Consider the following 26,964-nt stretch of genomic DNA (forward strand, 5'->3'; position numbering starts at 1 on the left):
GGAGGGAGGGAGGGAGGGAGGGAGGAAGGAAGGAAGGAAGGAAGGAAGGAAGGAAGGAAGGAAGGAAGGAAGGAAGGAAGGAAGGAAGGAAGGAAGGAAGGAAGAAAAATCATGCATCAGTCTACACTCTGAGTCTACCAGTTTTCAACTTGGAGGAAGAAATTTTTCATCATTAGTCCTTTGGAACTATAGTGGGTCATTGTGTTGATCAGAGTTACTAACTTTCACAGTTGATTATCTTTACAATGTTGCTGTTTCCACATAAATTGTTCTCTTGGTACTGTTCACTTCACTTTGCATCAGTTCATATAAGTTTTCCCAGGTTTTTCTGAAACTATCCCCCTCACCATTGCTTACAGGACATTCTATCATAGTAACGTACCATCACTTGTTCAATTATTCCTCAGTTGATGGGTAGCCCCCTCCATTGATTCATAGCCACAACAAAAAGAGCTACCATAAATACTTTTGTATGTATGGGTCCTTTCCTTTTTCTTTGATCTCTTTGGGGATTAGACCTACTGCAGGGTCAAAGGGTATCAACAATTAATAGTTTTGGGGGCACAGTTCCAGATTGCTTTCCAGAATGGTTGAATTAGTTCACAACTTCAGCAACAGTGTATTAGTGTACCTGGGGGGCAGCTACATGGTGTAGTGGATAGAGAACCAGTGCAGGAGTCAGGAAGACCTGAGTTCAAATCTCACACCAGACACTTGACACTCACTAGCTGTGTGACCTTGGGCAAGTCACTTAACCCCAATTGCCTCATCCTGGGTTATTTCCTGATGAATATCTGGTCACTGGATTCAGATGCCTCTGGAGGTGACATGAGGTTGGTGACCTGCACAGCCCTCCCTCACTCAAAACAAAGTCAAGTGCAAGTCACGTCATTAATTCTCTGATGACATGGTCTTCTTTGGCAATGAAAGATGAACACACATTAGTGTACCTATTTTCCCACATTTCCTCCACCATTTATCTTTTCCTTTTTTGTCATCTTAGCCAATGCATATAAGGGGGTACCTCAGAGTTGTTTTTAATTCACATTTATCAAATTATTAGTGATTTAGAGCATGTTTCATATGACTATTGATAGTTTTGATTTCTTCCTCTGAAAACTGCATGTTTATTTCCCCTGAGCATTCATCAATTGAGGAATGGCCCTTGTTCCTATAAATTTGACTCAGTTTCCTATATATTTGAGAATGAGATCTTTATCAGAGAAACTTGAGGCAAAGATCCTCCCCATTTCCTGCTTCTCTTCTAATTTTAGCTGCGTTGATTTTGTCAGTACAAAAACTTTTAATTTTATGTAAAAGAAATTATCCATTTCACCTCTATGAATCTATCTTTCATGAATTCTTTTCCTATCCATGGATCTGACAGGTAATTTCTTCCATGCTTCCTTAATTTGCTTATGATAATTTGCATATTTCCTTTATGTCTACATCATAGGCCCATTTTGAGCTTATCTTTATAAACAATGTGAGATGTTAATCAGTGCCTGGTTTCTGCCAGACTTCTTTGGGGGTATCTTTTCACATGTATTCTTAGAGGTCTGTCTTAGTCTTTATAATTTTGAAATATTCAGTTTTGATTGTTTTGATTATTATTCTTTCCATTTACTGTAATCATTTTGTACGTTATTCTCCTGGTTCTGCTTACTTCACTTGTTGTCACTTCATATAATTTTTCCCCATGCTTCTCTGCATTCAGTTTACTATATCTTGCAGCACAGTTATAGTATATCATATTAATGTATAACAATATCTTCAGCTGATGGGCTTTGTTTCTAATTCCTTTGCTACCACAAGTACCGCTACAAATAAATGTTTTGTTTTATATAGAACTTTTCTTTTATCTTTGAACTGCTTGACACATTTAAGAACTAATTTTAACAGCTTAATTATTTTCTGAGCTTCATATTTAGGACATACCTTGTATGTCCTATGGTTACACAACCTTGGCACAAGTGGAACTTGATTCCCTTGTTATGTTTGATCAAGCCCTAATAATTTAGCTGTAATGCCTGTTGGATATTGAATCATTTTCTGTTGACATGAACAGATCAGCATTTTTGTTTTGAGTAATGCTACCTATCATAAAAGGCTAACACTCACATTCATCCTTCCATCATCTTTGCGAAGGCATTAGTTTCCAACAGAGCATGAGCATTTCCTTCTGATTGAATGATCCAATGATGGTTGAACCACTGCGTATCCCAGAACTGAGGATTCTAGGACAATTTTTTTTCAAGTCATACATGTGCTCAGTAATGTCTTTTGTAACACTTCTTACGCCAGTCATTATTAGTGTGCTACCACCAATGTACACCTTCCACAGGTCTTTCCTTTAACCTTTGTGTCCATTGTAATTGTGATTCTTCTGAGATTTTGGTGTTTCAACATTCACAGCCACATAGAATAAATGAAAGAATAACATTATTACAAATATACTTTGACAGCATGGAGCTACTTAGAATCACTAAAAACAATATATAGTTTCCTAAATGTGATCAAGACCAATGTCTCCTTTCTACTTAAAAGTGAGCCCAGTTTATCATCCAGCTGAAGGGAGAGAGAGAGAGAGAGAGAGAGAGAGAGAGAGAGAGAGAGAGAGAGAGAGAGAGAGAGAGAGAGAGAGAGAGAGAGAGAGAGAGAGAGAGAGAGAGGAGACACAGAGAGAAGAGAAAGAGAGGAAGAAAGAGAGGAAAAAAGAAGTAGAAGAAGAGGAGGAGGAGGAGGAAGAGGAGGGGGAAGAGAAGGAAAGGAGGGAGGGAGGAAGAAAAGAAGGAATGGAGGTATTTAGAGAATACACATATAGTAAGTACTTCATAAATGTTTGTTGGTTTTTGATTGATTGTCTCCTTTTTGATCATCTCTTACTCCTCTTCTTACATTACAGCTAATTTCTAAGATATCTAGCTAGGTATATTTTTGTAAGCAGTGTTTTCCTTCCTTTCTTTTTAGCGTAAAGCCCTTTTGATTAGCTTTTCCAGATTTTAGTCAAATACAATTTTACCAGCCCCTGTTAGGTGCATTACATTTCTGGCCAAATGCCCATCATTCCTGTATTTTAACCCATGGCCCAGAAATAAATAAATGACTGTTCTCAGGGAATATCTTAAAGCTCTTGTACAATGTTCTATGTCATCTACTAAATGACTACTTTACATTCCATCACAGACACATTTGGGGGCCAGATCTTATACTATTAAATGTTACTTCCTGAATCTGTTTTTCTCTTCTGAAATCCTTCCCTTCAACTGATGTTGAAAATAACATTTTCCCCTTAAGGCCTTTGGTCTCTTGCCTAAGATGTCATAATCCTTAGCGATGCTTTTTAGATTCCTTCTGGCAATATCACTTGTGCCTATGTGATTTAACAGAAGCAGATAGCTGTCAAAGTTTAATTATGTTTAGAAGAATTTCCAGTGTCCCACTATACTCCAGGATACATACTCTGGGGAGAAAATGACATTTTTGTTGTTAAGGCCAGGTCAAAATATAATTGCCTTAGTACCTCTTAGCAGGAAGTCACCAATTACTATTATTCAGCTACAGACTCACATCATCATTCCTTGGAGACCAAACAGTTCTTTCCTCTGCTGGGGGTCAAATCCCTCTTTTCAAGAAGTCTCTTATCTATAGCTTAGCTCCCAATGTTCAGTCCTTTCTTTTCTCCTCCATGTTATATGCTTCTATTGTCCAATCCTGTGGCACAGATTAGGCTTCCCTTCTGCCTTTTTATGTCCCCTTTTTTTTTTCTTACATTGAAATCCTACTTCATTTTTTTTAAAGGAATACTTTTGTTTCTCAGATAATCTGGATATGGACAAAGTGGACACCAATGGGGGATCATGAGCTATGGCATTGGAAAAGATACGCCCTCCCCCACACCAGATCCCTAGTACTAATTCTAGACTCTGAGAAGACATAATAGTCACATCCTGGTGACCTGTCTAACATCAGTGTGCCTAGCTTCCCACAGCACCGTGCCCCCTCCCCCCCACATTGACTATCCCATTGGTTTTAAATATTTCCAATTTTCTTGGTGTGAGGTTAAACCTCAGAGTAATTTTAATTCTCCTTTTTCTTATTGTTAGTGATTTGGAACATGTTTGCATGTGGTCATTTGTACCTTGAAAATTACCTTTATTAAAACTATTCTTGATCACTTATTTATCAGGTAATGGTTTCCAGTGTTATAAATTTGCATCAATTCTTTGTACATTTGAGATGTGAGATTTTTTTTATTAATGATATCTGGTGCAATTATTTTTCCCATCTATTTTTCCTTTTCCAATTTTGTCTTTGTTTTTATTCATGTGCAATGGAGAACTGGCCATTAAGAGCCCAGCCTTAGAAGCAGACACAGAATGGATATAGTGCACACACTGATGAGAGTTACCCACATGGACTTTGTAACATTTCAAAGTATTCCGTAACTGTTTATGCTTACCCCTTGATAAGGAAAGGATTTTCAATTGGCTTCTAAGCTATAATTAAGCATGCATACAAAAGGCCTCAATGACTCAATTTTCTTTTTTTACCTTTCCTATCTGGTTGTCTTTAAGTGGAGAGGCAGTAAATGCCCTGAGTTTCTTGGTGAGAAGAGTGTCAGTGGTTTACTCTCCCACAGGTTGACATGAAGCCACAAGTTCAGGGCTATGCTATTCTGGCCCTGTGGTACCTATTCATTTCTGCTTTTGGTGAAGAAGCAGTAGAAATGGAATGGACTAGGATGTGACCTCATGGGCTTCAGAAGGTCTGGAGAGCACCATAGGGTTATGAATTTGAAGAGAAAAGTTAGGTTGGAACAGAGCTGATGGACTGGGAGAATAGAAAGGGCAGAAGATCTGGAGTCAAGGGGAGGCCAAGGAATACATTTAGGATAAGTCAAAAAAAGGAAAAAGAATTGGAAGTGTAAAGGGGAGGGTGTAAATTGATTGAGTCAATCACTCCACCCCACTTAAAGTAGCAAACAAAATGGTCTAGCTTTGATACCTTTATCGGGTAAAAACATAAATCAAAGACATTAAACTAACATTTGACCTGTCTCTCCCACTGGTTCTTCTATGAAACAGCAAAACAATTCAGAACCCAGCATTTTGGTTTCTGGACTTTATGGGAGAGCCCAATTCCATGTAAGTCCTTGGAAAGGAAATGCGGCAGTTGTGGGTGGGGAGTTGGAAGGAGTAGAGCTTCTATCTTCTCCTCACTAACGACCAAAGGATGACCTTATAAGCATTGGAGAATCTGAGATTTTGGATTTCTCATCAGCATCCTGGTAATAATAATGACAGGTGAAGCTCCTTCATGCAGAGCTAAGCACTCATGAAAGAAAGGCAGCTCCAAGACTTTACTTCCAAAAAGAAGCTGTATCATGCCTAAGGAGACCTCCCCTCTCCTCACAGAGCACTACAACAAAAGGATTTCCAGGAGCTATGAGTTGTCCCTATCACCACATGTGCTTTATGCTTAAGCTCACTTTCCCCTAGACTCTACTTGTGGGAGAATATGTCACAGACTTTCTCAGGGACGTTTTATACAAACTGTCCTTACTATACCACCTTCCTAAATACCAGTTTCTAAAAGCTATTTAAACCTGAATGACTAATTGATGTCAACTAGGGGACAGATGCCAGTGGGGATTTATACTAGAAAACCATCTCTCAACTCCTTATGATCTCATAGAACCCTGAGGAGAAAGGTAGTAGCTTCCCTCTGGGGACCTGTGAGTGGAAGCTGGGAGAAGAACTCCAGAATCTGTGCTAAAAAAGAATAAGAGGTTGTGATCAGAAGGGAAAATTTTTAAGTTCTGGATCACAGAGGGAGCTGTTAGTGTGGTAGTGCAAGATCTGGCTGTGGGGAGTGGAGCCAAGATGGTAAAGCAGAAGTAGAGATCAGCTTCAGCTCCTCCCCCAAACCCATCAAAAAACCTGTAAAAAACGACTCAACAAATTCTAGAGCAGCAGAAGTCACAAAATGACAGACTGAAGCAAATTTCCAACCCAAGACAAGCTGGAAGATAGATGGGAGAGGTCTATTACAGCAGGCTGGGAGTGGAGCACAGTTTGATTTGGGCCCCACAGGCCTTAGGGGACTTCTCAACCCACAAATGCTTAAAGAAGTTTCAAAGGTCAGTGGGAAGGGTCTTTCAACTGTCTGAGAGGGGGACATGGTCTGGCCCTAGTCCCACCCCCACCCCAGCTTAGAAAATGAACAAATGGGGTAAAAGAGACAGACTGTAGAGTCTTACTGTCTTGGTGAAGAGGTATTTTTTGTTATTATCATTTTATTTGTTTTCACTGTTCTACAATCATGTCCATATATCTTAGATTTTCCCCCCCCTTTCTCCCCTTCCCCCCACCTCCCCACTCCCTCCCTGAGAAGGCATACAATTTTATATAGGTTATACACATACATTCCTATTGAATACATTTTCACCTTAGTCATGTTGCATAGAAGAATTAAAATGAATGGAAAAAGTCATAAAACAAACCAAAGCATAATACAAAAGAAAATGATCTGCTTCATTCTGTGATCGAATTTCATAGTTCTTCCTCTGGATGTGGAAAGCATTTTGCCTTAAGAGACCATTGGGATTATTTGAAAATTATATATATATATCCTTGCATTGCAATGAAGTGCTAAGTCTACCAGAAAAATTCCTCTCACACTATAGTTGCTGCAGTGTACAAAGTTCTCCTGGTTCTGCTCCTTTCACTCAGCATCAGTTCCTATAAGTCTTTCCAGGCTTCTCTGAAGTCTTCCTGTTCATCATTTCTTATAGCACAATCATATTCCATTACATTCACATACCACAGTTTATTCAGCCATTCCCCAGTTGATGGGCATCCCCTTGATTTCCAGTTTTTGGCCACCACAAAGAGAGCTGCTATAAATATTTTTGTACATGTGGGACCTTTTCCCATTTTTATTATCTCTTTGGGATACAACCCTAGATGTGATATTGATGGGTCAAAAGGTATGCACATTTTTGTAGCCCTTTGAGCATAGTTCCAAATTGCTCTCCAGAATGGTTGGATCAGCTCACAGCTTCACCAACAATGAATTAGTGTTCCAACTCTCCCACATCTCTCCAACATTTATCATCTTCCAGTTTTGTCATGTTAGTAAATCTGATAGGTGTGATGTGGTGCCTCAGAGTTGTTTTGTGCCAGGCCTTGAGACCTGTGGGCTACCCAAGTCTTACCTTACCTCTATCGGAGGTCTTCGGCTGGCCAAACCGGATACTCGTATGAGAAAAGAGACCTATCAGAGTTGAACAAGGGTTGAGCTTTATTCAGGGTTCTGGTTACAAGTGCAGGAGAATTCTTCCTTAGGAGGGAGCGAAGAATCTCCCAAGGAGGCAAAGATCTTACAATAAGAGATTGGAAGTAGAAGTGTAAGTGGGGAGAGAGGGGGAGGGGAAAGCGGAGAGAGGAAAAGCGGAGCCTTCTGTCCTCACACGTGGCCCCTCCGCCCAAGAGAACTTTCAGGCTTTCCTGACCCTACTTAAGCCCTCCCGTCGCGTAGTTTACACGTCAATACCGAGCCTGTTAGGTAACAACAGGTGTGCCCCAATCCGGGACAGCCTCCAGAGCGGGGATGCTCCTCCCATCACGTATCTCACGGGAAGAGGCGGAAATACACGAGATAGCTCAGTCTCCTCCTTGATTCCTGGTGACATTATGGGGGGCCTCGTGAGAACTCTAAGATTTAGAAGTTCCCACCTTTACCTGCCCAAGACTGTCCACATGGAATTGAGCTTCCAACCCCAGCAGTTTTGGTTTGCATCTCTCTAATCAATAGTGATTTAGAGCATTTTTTCATATGACCACAGATAGCTTTAATTTCTTCCAAAGAGATATTTTCTTAAGTCATTGGTGAAGAGGAAGAAGACCACAAAGCCAAAGCTCCTGCAAGCCTCTAAGAAAAATATGAATTGGTCTTAGGCCATGGAAGAGCTCAAAAAAAAATTCTGAAAATCAAGTAAGAGAAATAGAGGAAAAATTGGGAAAAGAAATGAGAGTGGTGCAAGAAAATCATGAAAAGCAAGTCAACTGCTTACTAAAGAAAACCCCCCAAAATGCTGAAGAAAATAACAACTTGAAAATTAGACTATTCCAAATGGCAAAAGAGGTCCAAAAAGCCAGTGAGGAGAAGAATGCCTTAAAAAACAGAACTGGCAAGATGCAAAAGCAGGTCCAAAAGCTCACTGAAAAAAATAATTCTTTAAAAATTAGAATGGATCAAATGGAAGCTAATGATTTTATGAGAAATCAAAAAATTTCAAAGCAAAAACCAAAAAAATTAGAAGACAATGTGAAGTATCTCACTGGAAAAACAACTGACCTAGAAAATGGATTCAGGAGAGATAATTTAAAAATTATTGGACTATCTGAAAGCCATGATCAAAAAAAGAGCCTAGATATCACTTTGGTAGAGGGACAGGTCAAAGGAGAGAACTGAATAAATGGAGGGTGGGACAGGATAGAGGGAAATATAGTAAATCTTTCACATTTCACCTGTTTATGGAGGTGTTTTGCATGACCACACATATATGACTTACATTGAATTGCTGGCCTTCTCAATGAGGATGTGTAGGGAGCGGGCCTGGGAGACAATGTGGAACTCAAAGTTTTAAAAATGAATGTTAGAGGTTGTTTGTACATGCAACTAGGAAATAAGATATATAGGCAATGGGGTATAGAAATCTATCTTAGTCTACAGGAAAATAGAAGGGTAGAGAATAAGAGGGGAGAGATAGAAGGAAAGGCAGATTGGAGTAAAGTGCAATCAAAATACATGCTTTCCTGGGGTGGGGATAGGAGGGAGATGGGGAGAAAATTTGAAATTCAAAATTTTGTAGAAGTTAATATTGAAAACTGAAAATAAATAAATTTATATAAAAAAAGATCTGGCTGTGTTGGTGTTGGTGTGAAGTCCTTACAAAAGTGCCTAATGTAATAATGTAAGTCACAGTGAGAGAGAGAGAGAGAGAGAGAGAGAGAGAGAGAGAGAGAGAGACTAACTAGGTTTGTGTCTGTGGATGAGGTTGTGGAAATTTGGGTATAAATATAAAAGAAGAGTATCATGGTGTATACAATAAGAATCCATTCTATGGGGAATAGTTTCCAGGGCTAGAGAGATTTGGGTGCTAGAGCTAATCCCCAAGGAGCCATATCAACATTTTACAAGTTGTGGTGCCCAACTTTGGCAAATATAAATATCCTATTGGCATGTTTCTTGAGTCCTAGTAGTCTGAGGAGGAGAAAATACATTGCTTGGGGTAAAGCCAACACATCCAGAGTCTGGATGTGAACATGGTTCATGACAACTGGGAAGTGCTTATGAGTATATGTAAGTAGGTCTGTGTTGATATGAGGCCCTCGTGTTTACATGTGCAGTCACCCTGTACATCATATGTTGGCATTTTCCCCAGTAAAAGGCAGATAGAGAAACTCCAATCTGGGACTGCTGGTAGTTGGAGAAACAAAGATGGTGACCTGCCAACAGAGGTAAAGAAACATTCAGGAGATGGTGCCTGGGTACAAGCCCACAGATACTGAGGGAGAAACTTAATCTTGATCAAGGCTAGATAGAATTCCAAACGCCTCTATTCTGTCATAGCACAAAACCCAGCCCTTGCCCGGGTCCTCTTTCTTTATTGCAGTACAAAGCCCTCATTCCTGCCGTAAACTGTAGGACTAGGAAAAGAATTCTGTTAATCATTTGAAGGCTCTCTTTAATAACTACAGAGTTTTCCTGACTTTATTTTTGAACTTGCCCTTATTTATCCTATCCCTTTTCTCCACCAGCATCTCCTTATGAATGGGCAAGAGATTTGAACTCAATGGTGGCTTGTTCCCTTTGCATTTGGGCATTTCCAAATTATAGCTATGTCCTGACTAAAGTGAATGATGAATCCCAGGAAGTGGTTACATGTATTCAGATCTGCACTATTCAAAGTTGTAATTATGTAAAATATGATAATTGCTTCTAGCCTGAAGGAAATATGCAGTGTTTATTCAAATGATGTGACCACTCTGTGGGATTCATTATTCACTCTAATTGGGACATGACTTCTCTTTATGAGAAGCAAGAAAAAAACTTCCTTACCATTAAAGATAACTGTTTAGGGAAGTAATAAGTTTCCCATCAATGTGGGTCTTGGCTGGAAAGGACCTTCAAGATCATTTAGCCCTGTCTCCCTCTTTTTACAAAGGAGGAAACACTGGACCAAAATAAAAAGTGAAGGGACCTATCCAAGGCCATAAGTGCTAGGGTTAACATTTGAACTCAGGTCCTCTGAGGACAAATCCAAAGCTCTTTGAGACACTCTACACTTCCTAATGCCACTTAAAAGAACATAATTGATATTGTCCCAAAGGACAGGACAAAAATTAGCAGAAATATTTCCTGGAAACACAAGGTATAAGTGAAAAGAGAGAAATAAAAATATAATAAATTTTCAAAGTTGTTTAAGTGTCTTTTAACATAGCAGCATGAAATCATAAGAATTTTGATGTAGAAAAGTGAAGTATTTCATAATAAAATCAGAGATGATGACCTTCACACACCCTAAATGGAGATGTATCGTGTCTGCAGAAGGTGGATGGCAGTCAAGAATATTATGGGAGGGGACTCATGCTTTAGGCAGGGGCTTGGAATAGTTGACCTGTAAGGATTGATTAATCTATAAATAGCTCCCTTTCCTCAGAAAAGCTCTGTGAGGTAGGTAATACAAGTGTGACTATCCTCAGTTTATAGGAGAGGAAATTAAGAATCAGAGAAACTGGTCTTCCATTATCACTGAGCACGTGAGTGTCAGAGAACTGGTGCTCCACCCAGGTATCTAGACGCTAAGGCCAGCCTGGCTTTCTACCTGCTATATATCTAAATCATGGCATCAAAGAACTTTATAAATATACATATGCATATATATGTATATATATACACACATATACATATATGTATATGTATATATATATGTATATATATATATATGTATAAGTCATAGCCCAGAGCTGAAGTTAAATGTTCATAAGGATGATATACAAAATTGGAAATTTCTAAGAGGGTATCTCTCTCTGGCTTGCACCCTAATCTAGTTTTCCCTGGAACTATCTGAATTTGGCTCATGTCTAAGCTTCTAAAAAAGAAAAAGATAAAGACCTTCAGTTCCCATGCAAACAACCAGACAAGCAAAATATTGAATATAGGGAAGGTTTTATTTAACCCAAAAACAACAGTAAAAAAAAGACAAAGAATTTGCACCAAATCTCAAAGAGATATCTCTTATTTCTGGTGAATACCACCTCTATAGAGATCTATACAATTCTCCAAATTTATTTTCACTGGGTGAACCCCAGGGAAAGTATTCACAGTGTAGCTAGATAGTCAAACAACCCACTTTTACAGTTAGCCCCACCTCCTGGGAATATACAGTTTCCCAAAGGTCTTACTGCAGTTTTTGAGCCATTAAAACTGTCTATTGGTCCAGGAACTCATTCCATTATTGCCACCCCACTACCGTTGGCTTGTGTTCCTGCAGCTCCCATCTTGACCCAGAAATTTCTCACCACTTGGCCAGAGTCTCTGTTCTCATCTTGGAGTCTGGTGATTCCCTGGAGTCCATGTGAATGAGTGATCTTCCCTTCTGGGGAACTGATTCAGTATTTGGCTGACCAATTGCATTCTGTCTGATGACCCAGCTCTTGTTCTCTCTGCCTATCTGTGTCTCTGCTTTCTCGTTTAAAAACCAAGTCCAAGAGTGCATCCCTTGTATAAAAATTAGCCATGAATGAGACAGCTTCTTTATATCCTCAAGATGGTAGCAATACAGCAGGCCCCCTCAAGGCAAGAAAGTCATTCCATGTCAAGTAGTTAACCCAATCCAAAGAACTTCACACCTAGACAAGCAACCATCATCAATGGGAGAATAAATCCTCGCAGAAAGAGATGACGAAGACTCAAAACATTACCTGGGCAAACCTGTTACATATGTGAACATCTAACACTATTTTGATGACAAATAAAGCGGGTCAAATGTGTTACAAATTTCTATACTGTTTATTATAGCCTAATGATATCATCCTTTCAAAGTCATCTCTTCTCTGATTTCTTGTGTTGTTAAAGAAATAACACATATTGTCAATATTTTTTATTTTGTCTACTAAATCTCAAGGTTTCTCAGATTTATTGAATTTTCAGACTTGAAAAATGTTGTGACTCAGATTATCTGGTCCAATTATTAATAGATTTAGCATTAGAAGAGACTTATAAGGTCATCTAATCCAACTCTGTTGTCATTTTACAGAGGAGGAAAGTAGGGCCCTAAAGAAGTGACTTACTCCAGTTTAGAGAGGGGTAGATAGCTAGCTAGCTCAAATAACAGAAAATCACGCTTAAAGACAAGATTATTTGCCCATGGTCAAATGGCTACTAATAGAGGGGCGAAAGAACCTAGGCCTCTGGGCTCCTAATAGAGTGACTTTTCAGATGAGATAGTATATGTAAAGTACTTAGCACAATGATTGGCACATAGTAGATGCTTAATAAATATTTATTCCCTTTTCCGCTACTACGTGCTTCTAAAGGTAGATAGACAGATATAAACATATAGACATACAATGTTTTAAAATTTCAATAAAATGCAATATTTTAAAATAAATTTTATAACAGTGGCAATTTAAAAAATCTTCATTTGGTGCAAGTGAAAATACAGGTTCCAGGGATTTAAGCTATGCTTTCCACCAAGTTGTGAGCCTAGAATCACCAGCAGTATCAGATTCCTTTTCTCTCTTCTAAGATATCTATTCTATGCAAATAAAGTAAACTCCCCAATGAGTTGGACATATTTTTTGAGATCCAGCTGCCTGATTAAAAGAGGGAGGCCAGAGACAGTAGCAAATTTCCTCAACTAGTTAAAGACCCTGTTAATGAAGCATTGATTCATTTGTTTTGCAGCTGTATCTCAGTAACTTTGTTTTCTTTTTTGCTGACGTTCACATATATTTTGTTTTTATAGCACCTTCATTTCCTAATATATTCATTCCTACTTCCTTTCTTTTAAATATTGGGATGGCTAGCACAAGTAGTGGGAGATGAAGGAGAGGACACTATGGCATCATGATGCAAAACAGAGATTTAAAAAACATTACACCATGTTATTATACAAACAAATAGCAGGCATTGTTCTACTGTACCTGGTTTTCTAAAATTTCATTTCTATTTTAAGATTGGAACATAGAGTCATTCTAACCAAGAATAAAAATGATAGAGTAGGAGGAGTAAACAACCAACATATCGACCAAGTCCAGCAATGTATACAATGTTCCACACCCATAGTCCTTCACTTCTACAATGAAAGAAAGTTAGTGCATTCTCAAATGCATCTCCAGGGTTAAGCTTGATCAATATAATTATACAGCCTTCAGTTTCTATTTATATTTTTGTTTTCTATATATAAGTTAATGGTGAATTAATAGCCTCTTTATTTCATTCTAAACCCCAGAATGCTCATCATGGCCTGATGACAAGAAACCTCATACGACAGTAGAAGGAACCCTAATTTGATAACTAGTAGACCTGGGATCCTGGAGTCACTAATGAACTGTGTTACCCTGTATAAGTCATTTCATATCTCTGAACACGATATCACTGTCTATAATCTCATATTTGCTATAGAGTTATTTAATTTACCATCGATATGAAAAAGTGCAAAGTATATAGTTCACATTTACTTCCATGTTCATAATTGTGGAAAACTTTCTTATGGTCCAAAATAAACATATAGCTTTACTATCTTATCTTCCAATCTTAAAGTATAAATGAAATTTTAGAAAAGCTGAGCACAATAGAACGATGTCTATTAACCATGTGTATATTATATATCGTAATGCTTTTCAAAACCCCTGTTTTGCAGGATACCATAGTATCCTCTCCGTCATCTCCCACTCCTTGTCTCCCTTATACCAACATTTTAAAACACCATTTCTGTATCATTTTACAGATGAGGAAACTGAGCCATACAGAGTAAAGTGACTTGCCCAGAGTCACACAACTAGTAAGTTTCTGAGGCCAGATTTGAACTCACAAAGATGAATCTTCCTGATTCCTGGCCCACTTCTCTATCCGCTACACCACCAAGCTGGAAAGGCTTCTAAAATCTTGTGTGAAAGGGTCCTAGGTGTGTGTGTGTGTGTGTGTGTGTGTGTGTGTGTGTGTGTGTGTGTGTGTGTGTCTGATTTGGACTCTTAACTTCTAACTCTCCTCTACTACACCATCTTGCTTCCCCTGTGTGGTCCAATGTCCCTGCACCAGCCAGTCAGAGATAGTGAGAGGGTGGACTATTGATTTGTTCAAATTTCTAAATCTCCTCTGACGAATAGAAAAGATAACTGTAAGGTGAAACAGAATAGCCACTAGATGGTGCTGTTTCCTCAATCAGTCTCAGACCCTGTGCTCCAGCATCTTGTATCCATTATAGAGAGGATAGTATTTTCAGGTCTTTAAGTCAGACTCAGAAAGCTAGCACTCAGAGGGAACTTAGATCTCATGTGTGTTTGTGCTTTATTGCCGAAGAAGACCATGCCATCAGAGAAATGATGACATGACTTGCACTTGACTTTGTTTTGAGAGAGGGAGGGCTGTGCAGGTCACCAGCCTCACTTTTCCTGTCCCTACTAGCTGTCCCTAGCTCTCCCTACTTAGATCTCAAAGCTTTACTCCAAGCCACTTCCTCCATGGAGCATTCCCAGATATCCAGAGATTAGGAGGAAGGGGGGGAAAAGATAAATTCAGTAAAAGTGAGTACTAATTGAGTACGTCTGAAAAGGTTTCAAGTAAGAGATGCCACCTGAACTAAGCCTTGAAGGGAAACTAAGAAGCAAAGGTGAAGAGTGAATGCATTCTGGATGTGAGAAACAACCTCTCTCACAGCAAAAGGTGATAGATGGAGGATCTACCAGACAATGGAAGGTAGTCAAATTCTGAGAAGAGCAAGTAGATGAGTTTGACTGGAGCATAAGAGTACATGAAAGGAGTGTGAAAGAAGTCTGGACAAGCAGGCTAGAGCCCAATTGTGAAGGGCTGTCATTGAAAAAATGGAGAAGGTGGAATTTTATCCTAAAGGAATAAGGAGCCACTAATGGTTTGTGAATGGGAAAAGAATATCATCAGATCTATGCTCGAGGAAACTATCTTGGCAACTGTGTGAAGGAGAGATTAGGGGTAAAACTGGATGAAGGAATTAGGAGGACATGGAAATAACCTAGGTGATGAGGTATCCTGCTATGAAGGTCGCTGTGCGGGGAGAGAGAAGAGAGCAAATAAAAGACATGTAGAGCTGGAATAAACAACACTGGCTGGCTGATAACATATAGAAAAGCAAGAGGAAAGAGCTCAAGATTGCAGAGCTGGGCAAATAGAAGGATGTCAGTCACTTCAAAAAATAGGGAAATTTAGGGGAGAAGAAGCTGTTATTTGTCTTTATGGCCTGTAAATTCTTTGTGGTCAATGACTGGGAAACGTTATATTTGTCTCAGCATCTAGTATAGTGCCCTGCACATGAGTCATTTAATAAATAGTAAGGTTAAATTGAATTGAACTGAGTGGTAGAGCACAGAATGTGTATGTTTGTCCTTCATTGCCAAAGAAGACCATGCCATCAGAGAAATGATGACATGACTTGAACTTGACTTTGTTTGAGTGAGGGAGGGTTGTGCACGTCACCAGCCTCACTTCTCCTCCATAGTCATCTGAATCCAGTGACCAGATATTCATCAGGATGACTGGAGATGACCCAGGATGAGGCAATTGGGGTTAAGTGACTTGCCCAAGGTCACCCAGCTAGTGAGTGTCAAGTGTCTGAGGTGAGATTTGAACTCAGGTCCTCCTGACTCCTGCACTGATGCTCTATCCACTGCACCACTTAGTTGCCCCTGAGCATAGAATAATATAATTAGAAAGAGTAGTACGTGGAACAATATATATATATACATATACATATATAAAATATACATATTTTAAATTGTGGAGACAGCATGCCATTACTAACCTCTTCTTGCTCTGGTATTCACTGCCCTGTGGCCCTTTCTAACTCTAATATTCTGTGTTCTAAAGGTCTCTTCCAGCTCTGATATTGTTTTCTAAGATCCCTTCCAGCTCTATCATTCTGTGTTCCGAGGTTTCTTCCAGCTCTGTCATTATGAGTTTTATCATTGCAACTGCCTCTGGCTATTAGCCTCCCCCTTTTAAAGTAAGAGGCAAATACTTAGAGCTGGACAAGTACTTAAGAGTCCCATTGTACTCTGATATTAAGGAACCTTCTAAGAGCAGCTATGACAGGGAATATAGAATGGTATAAACATACAAGTGAACAGAATTGGCATAGCAAAAGGGACTGAGAGATTCCTGTTTCAAATCAAGCATGCAAATTTTAGATAGGATGGATGAGAAATGAAACTTCATTCATATAGGGAGGTCCCAGATGAAGAGACCCCAGTTCTACTAATGTAGATCAAAACCTATGCAGTTAAAATTATAGCCTTAGCAAGTTGCCTAGGGCACTGACAGGTCAAGTACTTGGCCCTCAGGCAGCCAATGTGTGCCAGGGGATGGAACCAGTTCTTCCTGACCCTAAGGGTGTCTCTCTAGCCATCACACAGTGCTGCTCAGTTGTGTCTCCTAGATAGCTTATTGGAGAGCAAAGTGGTGTGATGCAATGTAAAGATTACTGCAATTTGTACCAGCATGCCTGGGTCTATCTCCAACCATGTCTCTAATTTCTTTTTAAATTTAATTTAATTATTTAGTTTTAGTTTTCAACATCCACTTTTATAAAATTTTGAATTCTAAAATTTCTCCCTTCCCAAGATGGCATGCAATCTGATATAGCACTCCTCTAATTTCTTTGTGAACTTGGAAAAAATCATTTCCATCTCTTTGAACCTCAGTTTCTGAATCTGAGAAACTGTTAATGATATTTTCTTCAAAAGTTCAGGGGAAAGAACTTTGTAAACTTCATATTATGAAGAAAGGAGAGGTGCTATCATCATGGGCTTCACCAAATCCCCTTCCTTCACTAAAGTCTTCTTCCAATGCCTCCTCACAATGGGGAGGGCGATCCTGAGTTATGGAAGGCTTGAGCAGTGGGGCAAAAGTTGTATCAGGTCCTACAATCTTAGAATGCTCCCTGTATGGGCATGGGTATGAATGGCATAGATGGGTTCCAAGGAATTAATCATATACAATTAATTACCAGGTAACCACTTTTTTCATTCACAGATTCAGAAATCTGTCTAGTAAAATATGAAGATAGAAGTGGGAGGGGGGATTTGAAGGGTCTCCTCCAAAGACATCCCTGTTGTCTTATCAAAATGGTGAGTTACATGGCTGCTGTAACTGTGGATGGGGACCTTGACTTACTTAATCTTTATAGGACAGTTGTCCACACTCAGGAAATGTTCTTGAACAAGTGGACTCAGCAGCACAGTATAGAGTTTCCTACAACTCTAAGCAGGCAAACAAAATCATTAATGAGAAGCACTTCATGCTTTCTGCAGTCTCTTCTATGGGAATAAATGTGTAGTTTCTATTTGTTTAATAATATTTGTAGGAATCTTATGTTGTGTATATATATTTACATTACTGGCTTTGTATTATAGTTAAGAGTCTTTCACCATTCTCCATATAAACCTTGTTTTTTATGGGTTAAGGAGAGCTCAGTTGAAAAACTATCTACTAAGATGTGTGTGTGTGTGTGTGTGTGTGTGTGTGTGTGTGTATCTCCAAAAAAAAAAAAATGAGCTTAAATCAGAAGGCTGCTTTGAGATGATGTGAGAGTTTTGTGGCTTCAGACACTGGAATGTGCATATTTTTTCTTTCTAGTTTCCTTCTACCTAAAAATAAAGCCAGCTGCTTGCTAATTTGGGCTTCTTCTTTTTTTTTTTAAATAGGTATTAAACTAGATTGTAAGCTTAATTGCCGATTACTGTGAGAAGGTATGTTGTGTTTCTTAGGTAAGAGAGAACTGGCAGTTGGAAGGCCTGGACCCTGACTCCCAAATTTGGCACTAATTTGCTGTGTATGAACCAAGAACTTTCTAAGGAATGATATGACATCTGTGAAATGGAAAGAATACTTGCTCTACCCTCCTACCTAGTTTTCAAGATCATGTTTGACCTCTGAAATATGATGTTGGATTAGATAATCCACTAGTTCATAAAATCCTTTCTCAAGGGGAGGGTCTTTGTCGTGTATTTACCTTGATATTCCCTACCACCCTGGCCTTTGCTCACACCCTAACTAGCCCACTAAGTTGCTTAAGTGACTGTTGAATGATCTCTTCCAACTCTGGCTTCTAACTTTCTGTGTTCTAAGTTGCCTTCAAGTTAATATTCTAGATTCTATGTAAAAGTGCTTTGAAAATTTTAAAACCCTCTTCAAATTCAAAGGATTCCTGGAAAGGGTAAGAAGTTGGTGTTCCTTCCTGTGCCCTCATTCCTACTAAGAAGATTCCCCAAGCTGCTTCAGTAGCCCACACCTCCCTCCCTTCGTTCCCCTCCCCCTGCATACCCTCCAACATCAAGGATCCAGGCTTTCCTTCTCTTTTTGCCTAAGCAAACAGTGTTGCCATCCAAAAGATCAAACAAATTTCAAAGTGTAAGACAAAGTGTTCCAGTTAAATTTTAGGTAAGGACTGATTCAGGTTTCTGTGGTTATTCGCATCAATCATCAGTCTTGAACATTATCGATTCATGGTATGATGAGAAAGGAGGGTCAGTGGATGCTATGAGTATTTGAGGGGGCACAGCGTAGATATGACTTCTCCTGAATTTTTAATCTGCAAAGTTCTCTTGTTTTCATCTAGTGAAAAGAACAGTAATCTGGGTTTCTGGGTTCAAATTCACTTATTTTTTTTTATGGGAATTCAGCTAGATTGTAAGGTTAGGGTTATAACTTAGAGCTGGAAGGAATCTTAAAGGCCACCAGATCCTGACTCTCTCACTTTACGGAAGAGGAAATTTATACAAAGACTCAGATCAGAAACAGAAAAAAGTCAGAATTTGAACACGTTTTCCACTTCACCAGGCTGCTCTTTTAGTGGAAAAAGTACCTTGGGCTTTTAGGTAAGGGAAGGAATGAGACTAACTTTCTACCCTTAATGTGACCTTGATTGTACATATCACTTAAACCCCAAAATGCCTCAGTTAACTCATCTTTAAAAATGGACATAGTCACATTTGCTGTATAATAAGTTGCTTTGAAGAAAGTGCTTTGCAACCCACAAATTTTCACCTAAATATGTTATTTGGGCACTTTGCTTTTTAAACCTGTTCTTTATTTATTGTATCTTTTCCTACAAATCATCTAAAGCTTACCAATTGCTAAAGCCGCAACATGGAAGCAGCCAGAGAGCACAAGGTAGAAGCTAGGGAACAGAAGAATGAAAACTCAAAGAGCTACATGAAAAATTGGGCTCTTTCAGCTCCATGCCAAAGGCTTTATCTCCTCCCTGTTGGGGCCCAGGTAGGTAGTAGAAGGCTGGAGCTGGTCGAGACTTGGGGAAAGGAGTGGGGGCAGGGATTCACCGTTCAAGCAAGACAACCTTCTCTCCCTCCACGACCTTTAATTTAAGGAGAGCTTCCAACTTCAGCCGAAGGCAGGCCCGATATTAGGAAAAAAAGGTTCCAGAGAGAGGATCTGGGATTTTAGCCCCGGAAGGGACCTTAGATGACAGTTGGTTCAATCCTCTCCTTTTTCTCTGACAAGCATCCCTGTGATTTCGTGTAGGGAGCTTTCTGTACCAACGAAGATCTATAACCTGAAGGAGCTGCCCGAGGCGCTGCGACTTGCCCGCTTAAGCAAGTCAGCTCTGACTCCCAGTCACTAGTCAGAGTCAGGACTTGAACTCTGATTTTCCTTATTTTGAGGTCAACTCTCCGTAACTTTGCTCTGGTTCTTTCAGATCCTCTCATTTTCCAGAGGAGGAAACCGGTGGAGAACTGTGAAGTGACTTGTCCTGTGTCCTCGCACAGGTAGTAGCAATAATAGCCAGCAAATATTTATATAGCTCATTAACGTTTGTAAAGCTCTTTACATACCTTATCTCATTTGATCCTCACAACAAACCTGTGGAAAAGTAGCAAAGTCAGGATTAGGAACCCGGGTCTTCTAAAGCCAATCTCAGGGCAAGGACTATTTTATCCTTTCTTTCTATCCCCAGCGCTCAGCACAGTGGCAGGAACACCGTAAGCATTTAATAAATGCTATTTTTTGGGCGTTTCCATTACTCCACTCACGTAGGGAGCTATATTCTCCTGTCACCTCCTCTCCTCCAGATCTGTTTCCCTGTCTGTTCCCTCTCTTCCCCATTTTCCAGGCATAAAATGGGTATCATGCTGGCACCACTCGCGCCGTAGTGTTGCTTACAAGAAAGCACTGCCTCAGGGAACTGTGATTCACCATACATATAAGAGCCAATTTAGAACCTAAGGTCAGTACTGGGCTTACCTCGGGAACCCCACGCGAGATTCGGGTAGAGTAACTGCCCTAGGGACAAGGTGTGTTCGAATTTAGGGGCCGAGTATCTTGGTCTCTATAATGAGGTTCTGGATAGCTTTAGGGCACGTTTTATGACAGCCCTTCCCCCATCCTGTCAATTCTGGAGCTGTGTATTCAGGAGGCTCCCGATTTTTCCGGTCTCCCGCTCCCATCTCCCTCACCTCCGGCCCGAACTACCCCATTCCTGGGACTCAGCCCCCGCGGGGTGCATTCTTCCCGTGCCAAGGATACTTCGAGGCTCTAAAAATAGCGGGTTTCTAGTCCTGCGTGACCTGTGGCTCCCGCGGGACCCCATGAGTACTCGCCCCGAGGTGCGGTAGGCCCTGAGAGTGGAGGCTAGCGGAGGCTGGCGAAGACGGGCGAAGGGGGAGGGGCAGGAGAGGGGGGGCGGGGAGTGGAGACCCGGGCCGCGCCCGCCTCATTACAGCAGCCAAGGTGTTGCCCTCGTTAAACTGCCTTCTAATGCCAAGCTGTTTGATGTTTGGAGTCGGTGGGGGGGGGGGGGGGAAGAAAGGGGGATTGAGGTAAAGACTGGGGGCGCGGGGGCGGACCCGCACCTCGGCATCTCCATAAAACACCTTTTATTAACTCTTTAGGGCCCGGAAAGGCTCCTGTAGCCTCGTCGCCACTCCTTGCCCTCCCCGCCTCGGTGTTTACAACTCCGAATAATGGAAACCCATATACACCCGCCGTGTCCCTGCACCCTGGTCACAATCTCTCCACATGCAAACTTCTGTCCTTTCCTTTCCTAGCTTCGAGACCACGGGGCAAGTCACTCCATCTCTTGAAGCCTGCTCCTACTCTGCAACACCAAGACGAATAACAAAGGTTACTTTCCAATGAGGAGAGTATCAGAGAACAGCCAACAGTTGGAAGGCAAGTCTTAGGGTACACAATTTGTCCTGGGTCAGAGGCTCTTCTTTCCAGCCTCCAATTAGTCATATACTCTCTAAGCAAGACATTGATTCTTGATTTCAGTTTCTTCCTCTGAAAAGTGGGGATGCTGCTTCTGCTCGATGTTTGGGTTGTTGTGAGGGGTGTCGATATATCAATATGAAAGCTATATTACTGCATGTAATTCCATTCATTCCCTTCAGCTGCCTTAAACAATTAAGTCTGTCTCTTGTCTCAGTTCCACAAAGGATCCCGTGCTCCTTCCTCCCAGTCCCTGGCAAGGACCCTGATGGGCTTCTGAAACCAACTTTGATGCTGGTAGAGAGGCCCAGGTTGGTTTTTGCCTCTCCAAGTGTGAGTAACCCCCCACCCCCACCTCTCTCGGTCACAAACACACAGAGACCAAGCATATCTACATTTCTGCACCATTATCCCAACGGTTTATGCAGGTATTTACATCACAGTCTGCAGAGGTGTATTCCCCTCCGGTCAAGCACACAATTCACAAGCAAACAGGGCCAAAACTTGTACCCGCAGGTGTGCGTATGCATGTACATGTATACAGGAGCAAAATGACATACATCTGTTCAACTTCTCATTCCCCCACCAGTTAGAGATTCTTTTTTTATATACTTGTTTTCCCACCAACTCAAACAGTATTGTAAAAACATATATATACTAGCATACATACATTAGCCATATACACATGTGCATATATTATAGTGCTGGTATGCTGAAGAAATTCCGAGGACCCAATGGTGACTAGTTTTTATTCCTAGTGGTCTTGAAGGCCATTTTCCTTTCCAATCGTTCAACACTGCTTCTTTAACCAGGGCATCCTAGAGCGAGCTCTCCTTTCCTCCAAACAATGTCTAACCAGACTGATTTTATTTCAGGGAGCTGGTCTCTTAAAAGGTTTTTCTGGGTATTTTTTTTTATTTTTCTGAACCTATTTTTCCATTTCTTGATTTTTTTTTCCTTAAAAGAGGGAGGGAAAGGGAGGTTCAGATGGCTCTCTAAATGGAAAAGAAAGTTGGCCTCTCTGACCTTGTGCAAGAATGACTTTCATGGAAATATTATGAAGTCAAGAGAATAAAAGGTCAACTTTGGTGAACCTGCCCCCAAGAAAATGGTTGAACAGCTTTGAGGTAGCAAAAATAAAATAAAAACAAAAACAAAACACAACCAGTAATGGATGAGCAAGATTTACCCAAAAAACCTGAGCCCTGGCAGGCAGAATTAGGTAGTTTAAATACATAAAAACTTCAGTGACAGGAACAAAGTTTTTATTTACAAAGAATAAGAGGTTTTCCTTGGAATTAGAAATTATTAGGCATTAGGCAGGAAGTGTGGATACCAACCAACACTTGTTTAAAAAGAATAATTCCCAGACCAAATAAGCTCTCCTTTCCCGTGATAATATATGGTCACCGGAGTCCCGGGAAAGAAGGAAACTGCGCAGAGAATGACTTCGTGATATTGCAAATTAATGCGAAAAAGGAGAGAGAGGAGAGGAAAATCAAATTTCCAATCTAGGACGGAAAAGTTTGGAAATGAGGGCCAGCAAGGTTGGTCCGATTTGCCTCTCGTGCGCCTGTCAATACTGGCTCCCCGTTCCGTTTGCTTGAATATATTTTATATAATATATATAATATATTTTCTTTTTTTCTCTTAAAGAATTAAAAAACAATTTCAAAGGGCATTGCACTTGACCAGTTTTGCTGCTGACAACTCTCAGGAGTACTCAAGATATCCATAACAGAATGAGAAAATAATGGACAGCCAGAAATAGTAGTCTTGCCTCGTACTCCGATGGCGCCCGGCGGATTTTCTGCGTGCTGAGTACCCTTCCGGAGGCTGCTTCTCACTGGTTGAGCTCCAGAGCCCAGACTTGCTGTGGCCAGCCTGTCCGCCCTTTAATCTTTTTCTCTCCGGGTCCCAGGGGGTGAGGATACCCTTCGCTGGGCTGTGCTCGGATCAGGACCGCAACCACAGGAAAAGAGAAGGGGGAGAGGGTGAAGGACATTTAGGTTTTAACTTTTCTTCCCGTCTGGTGCAATCCCTCCTCCCGAGAGCTGGAGCAAGGTTTCTGTTTGGCAAACAGGCTCACATAAATTTGCCTCTTTGCAACAATATAGAGCTGAGGAATGGGATTTTCAGGAGGTTTGGAAGTTGAAACTGGCGCTCAGCTCAGTTGTACCAGGCTGCCAAGCTCCCCGGCCTGAGGCGATACTAGAGAAAATACCCGGGTTCTTAGTTCTCCCTCTAGTCCCCTAATTCACCTTCTCCCCGTCCACCTCCCTCCCTCCCCCTCCCCGCCCCCCCCCTCCCCACCCTACCCGCTCTTTCATCTCCCATTCTTCCAAGTCAAAGTAGAGGTGCTTTGAGCTGGTGACCGAAGAAAATGCTGGGCCTGGGGATGGATGGGAAAAGCAAACTCGGGAGCAAAGCCTCCCAGTCAGCCATCAGCTTTCCTGGTTCAGTGGGAAGAGCTAGACTAGAGATGTTGCTTAAGGTTCCTGCAAGCTCTAAATCCTAAGATCCTGAAAGCTCTTACAGTACCCCCCGCAGGGCACCGGACTGGACGGAGCCTTGGGCCACCAGAGGCCCGATTCCTATCTCACCCTGTCTCCTCGGCTCTCTGTCTGAGTTTCTGGGCCTCAGCTTCGCGGCCTGGCCCCACCCCCCTTCTAGCTAGTTTTTTTTTAAACCCAAAGTGGATCTTTTGATTAAGCCCAGGGAACAGCGGGGCCGGTCTGGGCACCTAGGGGAGAGCGCAGCCCCAAACAAGGCCAACACCAAGGAAGTTCTGACAGCTGGAGAGGAAGTCCAGGGGAAAATGGGTTAGTTGAGAGTGTCCAAAATGGTGCACCTTAAAGAAATCAACGTTCGTGACTGAAATCTAGCTTAGTACTACAGCGAACCCTAGGTTTGGGTGTCCCTGCCACAAAGGCCACCCTGACTACTGACTCTTTTCCGGGAAATTTAGCCTCGAAGCCCCCCTGGACAAAAAGATCTTTCTCTTCTCCAGCCCTGCAGCCGGGAAAAGGGAAGTGTTATAGAAACCCGGGTGGCAAGTTAACAGTTACTCTTTTTGTTCGGGGATTAAAAAAGAAAGACTTGGACTGAGCTTTTAAAAGTGCAATTCTTAACGAAGCTCTGCCACTCTGGCATGTAAGAACTGTCTGGGGACCTTAGAAAATAAAATATTACACTGGAGGGGCTCTTGGAGCACAGAACACAATGTGTTAGAATTGCAAGTGCCCCTATAACAGAGACTGGAAAATGTCGGTGGTGAGAGGGAATTTACTGCATTGAACATAAAATGTTAGCTCTAGTTGGGAGGGTCCTTAGAACATAAAATGTCTGTTACTATCAGGAGTAACACGAACTGGAAGGACCCTTAATCTTTCCATTCCAAAAGTCTTTGTAGTAATTTTGCAAAGGAAAAAATTGAGTCCCAAAGAGGTGAAGAGACTAGCTCAGGGTCACACAGAGAGTTCCTGGCCAGCGTTGCAAAGAATTCATTTCTCCCCTTTATACACAAGCAATAGAAAACCCGCCATAAACGTCATCCACGTCCACGCAGATACAAGAACACATAAACACCACCTCCCTAACCCTGATCCTGCGACTTGTGTGTACTTTACCCTCCCTGGCACTCCATACATCCGGCCCCTGACTGGCAGCACCTCAACGCCCCCCTGACCCTAGGTCCCAAGGGGAAGAGAGGCCCCAGAGGCCCGGAGACTCACCGGCTCTCTCTTACGCTTGCTCTCGCGGCCGCTGTCCACCTTCTTGAGCTCCGCCTTGAAGCCCTCGGGATCCCCGGACTGAGCGTCCTTGGCCAGCACGTCCATGAGGTAAGCGATGTAGCTGGTGGCCAGGCGGAGAGTCTTGATCTTGGAGAGCTTGGTGTCTGCGGGCACGTTGGGGATGCATTCGCGCAGTTCGGCGAAGGCACTATTGATGCTCTCTGTGCGCCGCCGTTCCTTCTTGGGCCCGGCGCCTTTCCGCCTGCCCAAGCGGCCACCCAGCGTCTCCAGCCTGCCAGGGCTTTGCGCTGGCCCCGCGGTCCCGGCCGCATCCGGGCTGTAGGCAGCGGGCGGCGGTCGCCTCCCAGGAAAATCTGGGGCCACGTCTCCGGGGCTCAGCACCCAGCTCTGGAAATAAGGTCGCTCCTGATGACACCGTGAGGCTGGAGCGAAGAGAAAGGGTTCGTGCAGCATAGGATGAGGGTGAGGGGGGTGATGGTGAGGGTGTGGATGGGGGTAGCCGCCCACTAGGTTCATGGTGAAGCGGACGCGGCTCCCTGGCCCCCCCAGTGGCCCTACGTTGAGCCTCGCCTCTGCAGTTGGATCTAACGCCGCGCCATCCGCTACCGTCCCGTCCCGTCGGGGAAGGTGACTGGGATGAAGCAGAACAGGGCTGGGGAGGGGGAGCCCGAGTGGCTGGTTACAGCTCCTGCTTTCGCCCCTTAGCTGCAGAGCTGATTAAGGCACTAGCGCTCTAGGGGACGGTTTTAACCCTTCTCGGGCCTCTTTTCCTGGCCGCAGCTTATATAGGGCCGGGGCTTTGATGTCAACCCTTCCCCTGAGCCAATAGCAGGGGGGCGGATCCAACAGTGCAGGAGAGGAGGCAGCGCGGCTGCCCCTCCCCCAGGAAAAAGAGGGAGATCCGTGCAGCCAACGCCCACCGGACAGCTGTCCGCCCTCCGGGACAGCTGACCCCACCCAGTTCCCTTGGACCCCCAACGATTTTCCGTGTTCCTGGGCTCAAACGGAGGAGGAGGTGGGTTGGGGTAGAGAGATCGATGTTGCACCCTTGGTGCTTTTCCTTCCAGACACCCTCCCGCGTTCCCACTTCACTGAGTGCCGACAACTGCCAGGCATTCTAATGGGCACCAAAGTTGATATTACAGCTAAGTCTTTTATCAACTCACCTATCTGCGTTCTAGGATGCAACAGGATCAGACCCCACAGCCCTCTAAGTTGTGGGATGGAGAGGAAGGAATCAGTCCCTCAAGAAAAGGAAGGGAAGAAGCCTGCAGAGAAAATCTTTGAACATTTTCCCGCCCCTAGGGTCTCAGCCCGATTACACAGTAACCAAGTGTCTAGAACAGTGAACCCAGTAATCTGGTTTCCGCCCGAGGTGGCCTGGCTTTGACCAGTCCACAGGCGAAGAAGTCCTCCTTCAGATAGCCTCAGGACTGCAGAGAGGAGAATCTGCAGAGCGGCAAGAGGGCCCTGGCCGGGCAGGCACTAGGTTTCCCCGGACTCCTCCAGGACCCAGCCCTAGGAAGGCAGTAGAAGGAGAATGCAAGTCGCCGGCACATCTGGGCTGCGCTAGGGCTGCAGTCACAGCTTAAGAATGCCTGATTCATATAGGAGAGTATAGCTCAGAGACCCAGGAGACACACGAAGACATTGCACACACATTCAGGGTCACATACAAACTCAACAGGAGATAAGCACCGATCTGGGCACCGAGGTC

At 42.3% G+C, this 26,964-nt stretch overlaps 1 protein-coding gene and 1 long non-coding RNA gene across 4 annotated transcripts; one reads left to right on the forward strand and one right to left on the reverse strand.

Moving 5' to 3' along the window:
* The first annotated feature begins 20,600 nt into the window (after window positions 1-20,600).
* LOC140518545 (uncharacterized) lies at window positions 20,601-23,237 on the forward strand. 3 transcript variants are annotated; one of them, XR_011971950.1, is made up of 4 exons: window positions 20,601-20,888; window positions 21,330-21,453; window positions 21,710-21,803; window positions 23,149-23,237. It is a non-coding gene; the product is annotated as an uncharacterized lncRNA (long non-coding RNA). The 3 variants fall into 3 exon arrangements; XR_011971952.1 differs by lacking the exon at window positions 20,601-20,888 and adding an exon at window positions 20,964-21,012; XR_011971951.1 differs by lacking the exon at window positions 21,710-21,803.
* HAND1 (heart and neural crest derivatives expressed 1) lies at window positions 21,885-25,996 on the reverse strand. Its single transcript, XM_072630801.1, has 2 exons — window positions 25,227-25,996; window positions 21,885-23,437 (listed from the first exon to the last, which is right to left on the reverse strand). The coding sequence occupies exons 1-2, from the start codon at window positions 25,761-25,763 to the stop codon at window positions 23,336-23,338; spliced, it is 639 nt and encodes a 212-aa protein (XP_072486902.1). The 5' UTR covers window positions 25,764-25,996; the 3' UTR covers window positions 21,885-23,335.
* Window positions 25,997-26,964: the final 968 nt, after the last annotated feature.

The sequence above is a fragment of the Notamacropus eugenii genome, chromosome 1 (assembly GCF_028372415.1).
Source record: "Notamacropus eugenii isolate mMacEug1 chromosome 1, mMacEug1.pri_v2, whole genome shotgun sequence".
In the NCBI taxonomy this organism is placed as follows: Eukaryota; Metazoa; Chordata; class Mammalia; order Diprotodontia; family Macropodidae; genus Notamacropus; species Notamacropus eugenii.

Bases quoted from the DNA above. Each gene is read 5' to 3' on its own strand.
- HAND1 (XM_072630801.1), bottom strand. From the start codon at position 25,763: ATGAACCTAGTGGGCGGCTACCCCCATCCACACCCTCACCATCACCCC. The intron at 23,438-25,226 runs GTGAGTCTCCGG...ATCCGAGCACAG, and splicing joins GCAAGCGTAAGAGAGAGCCG to CCCAGCGAAGGGTATCCTCA.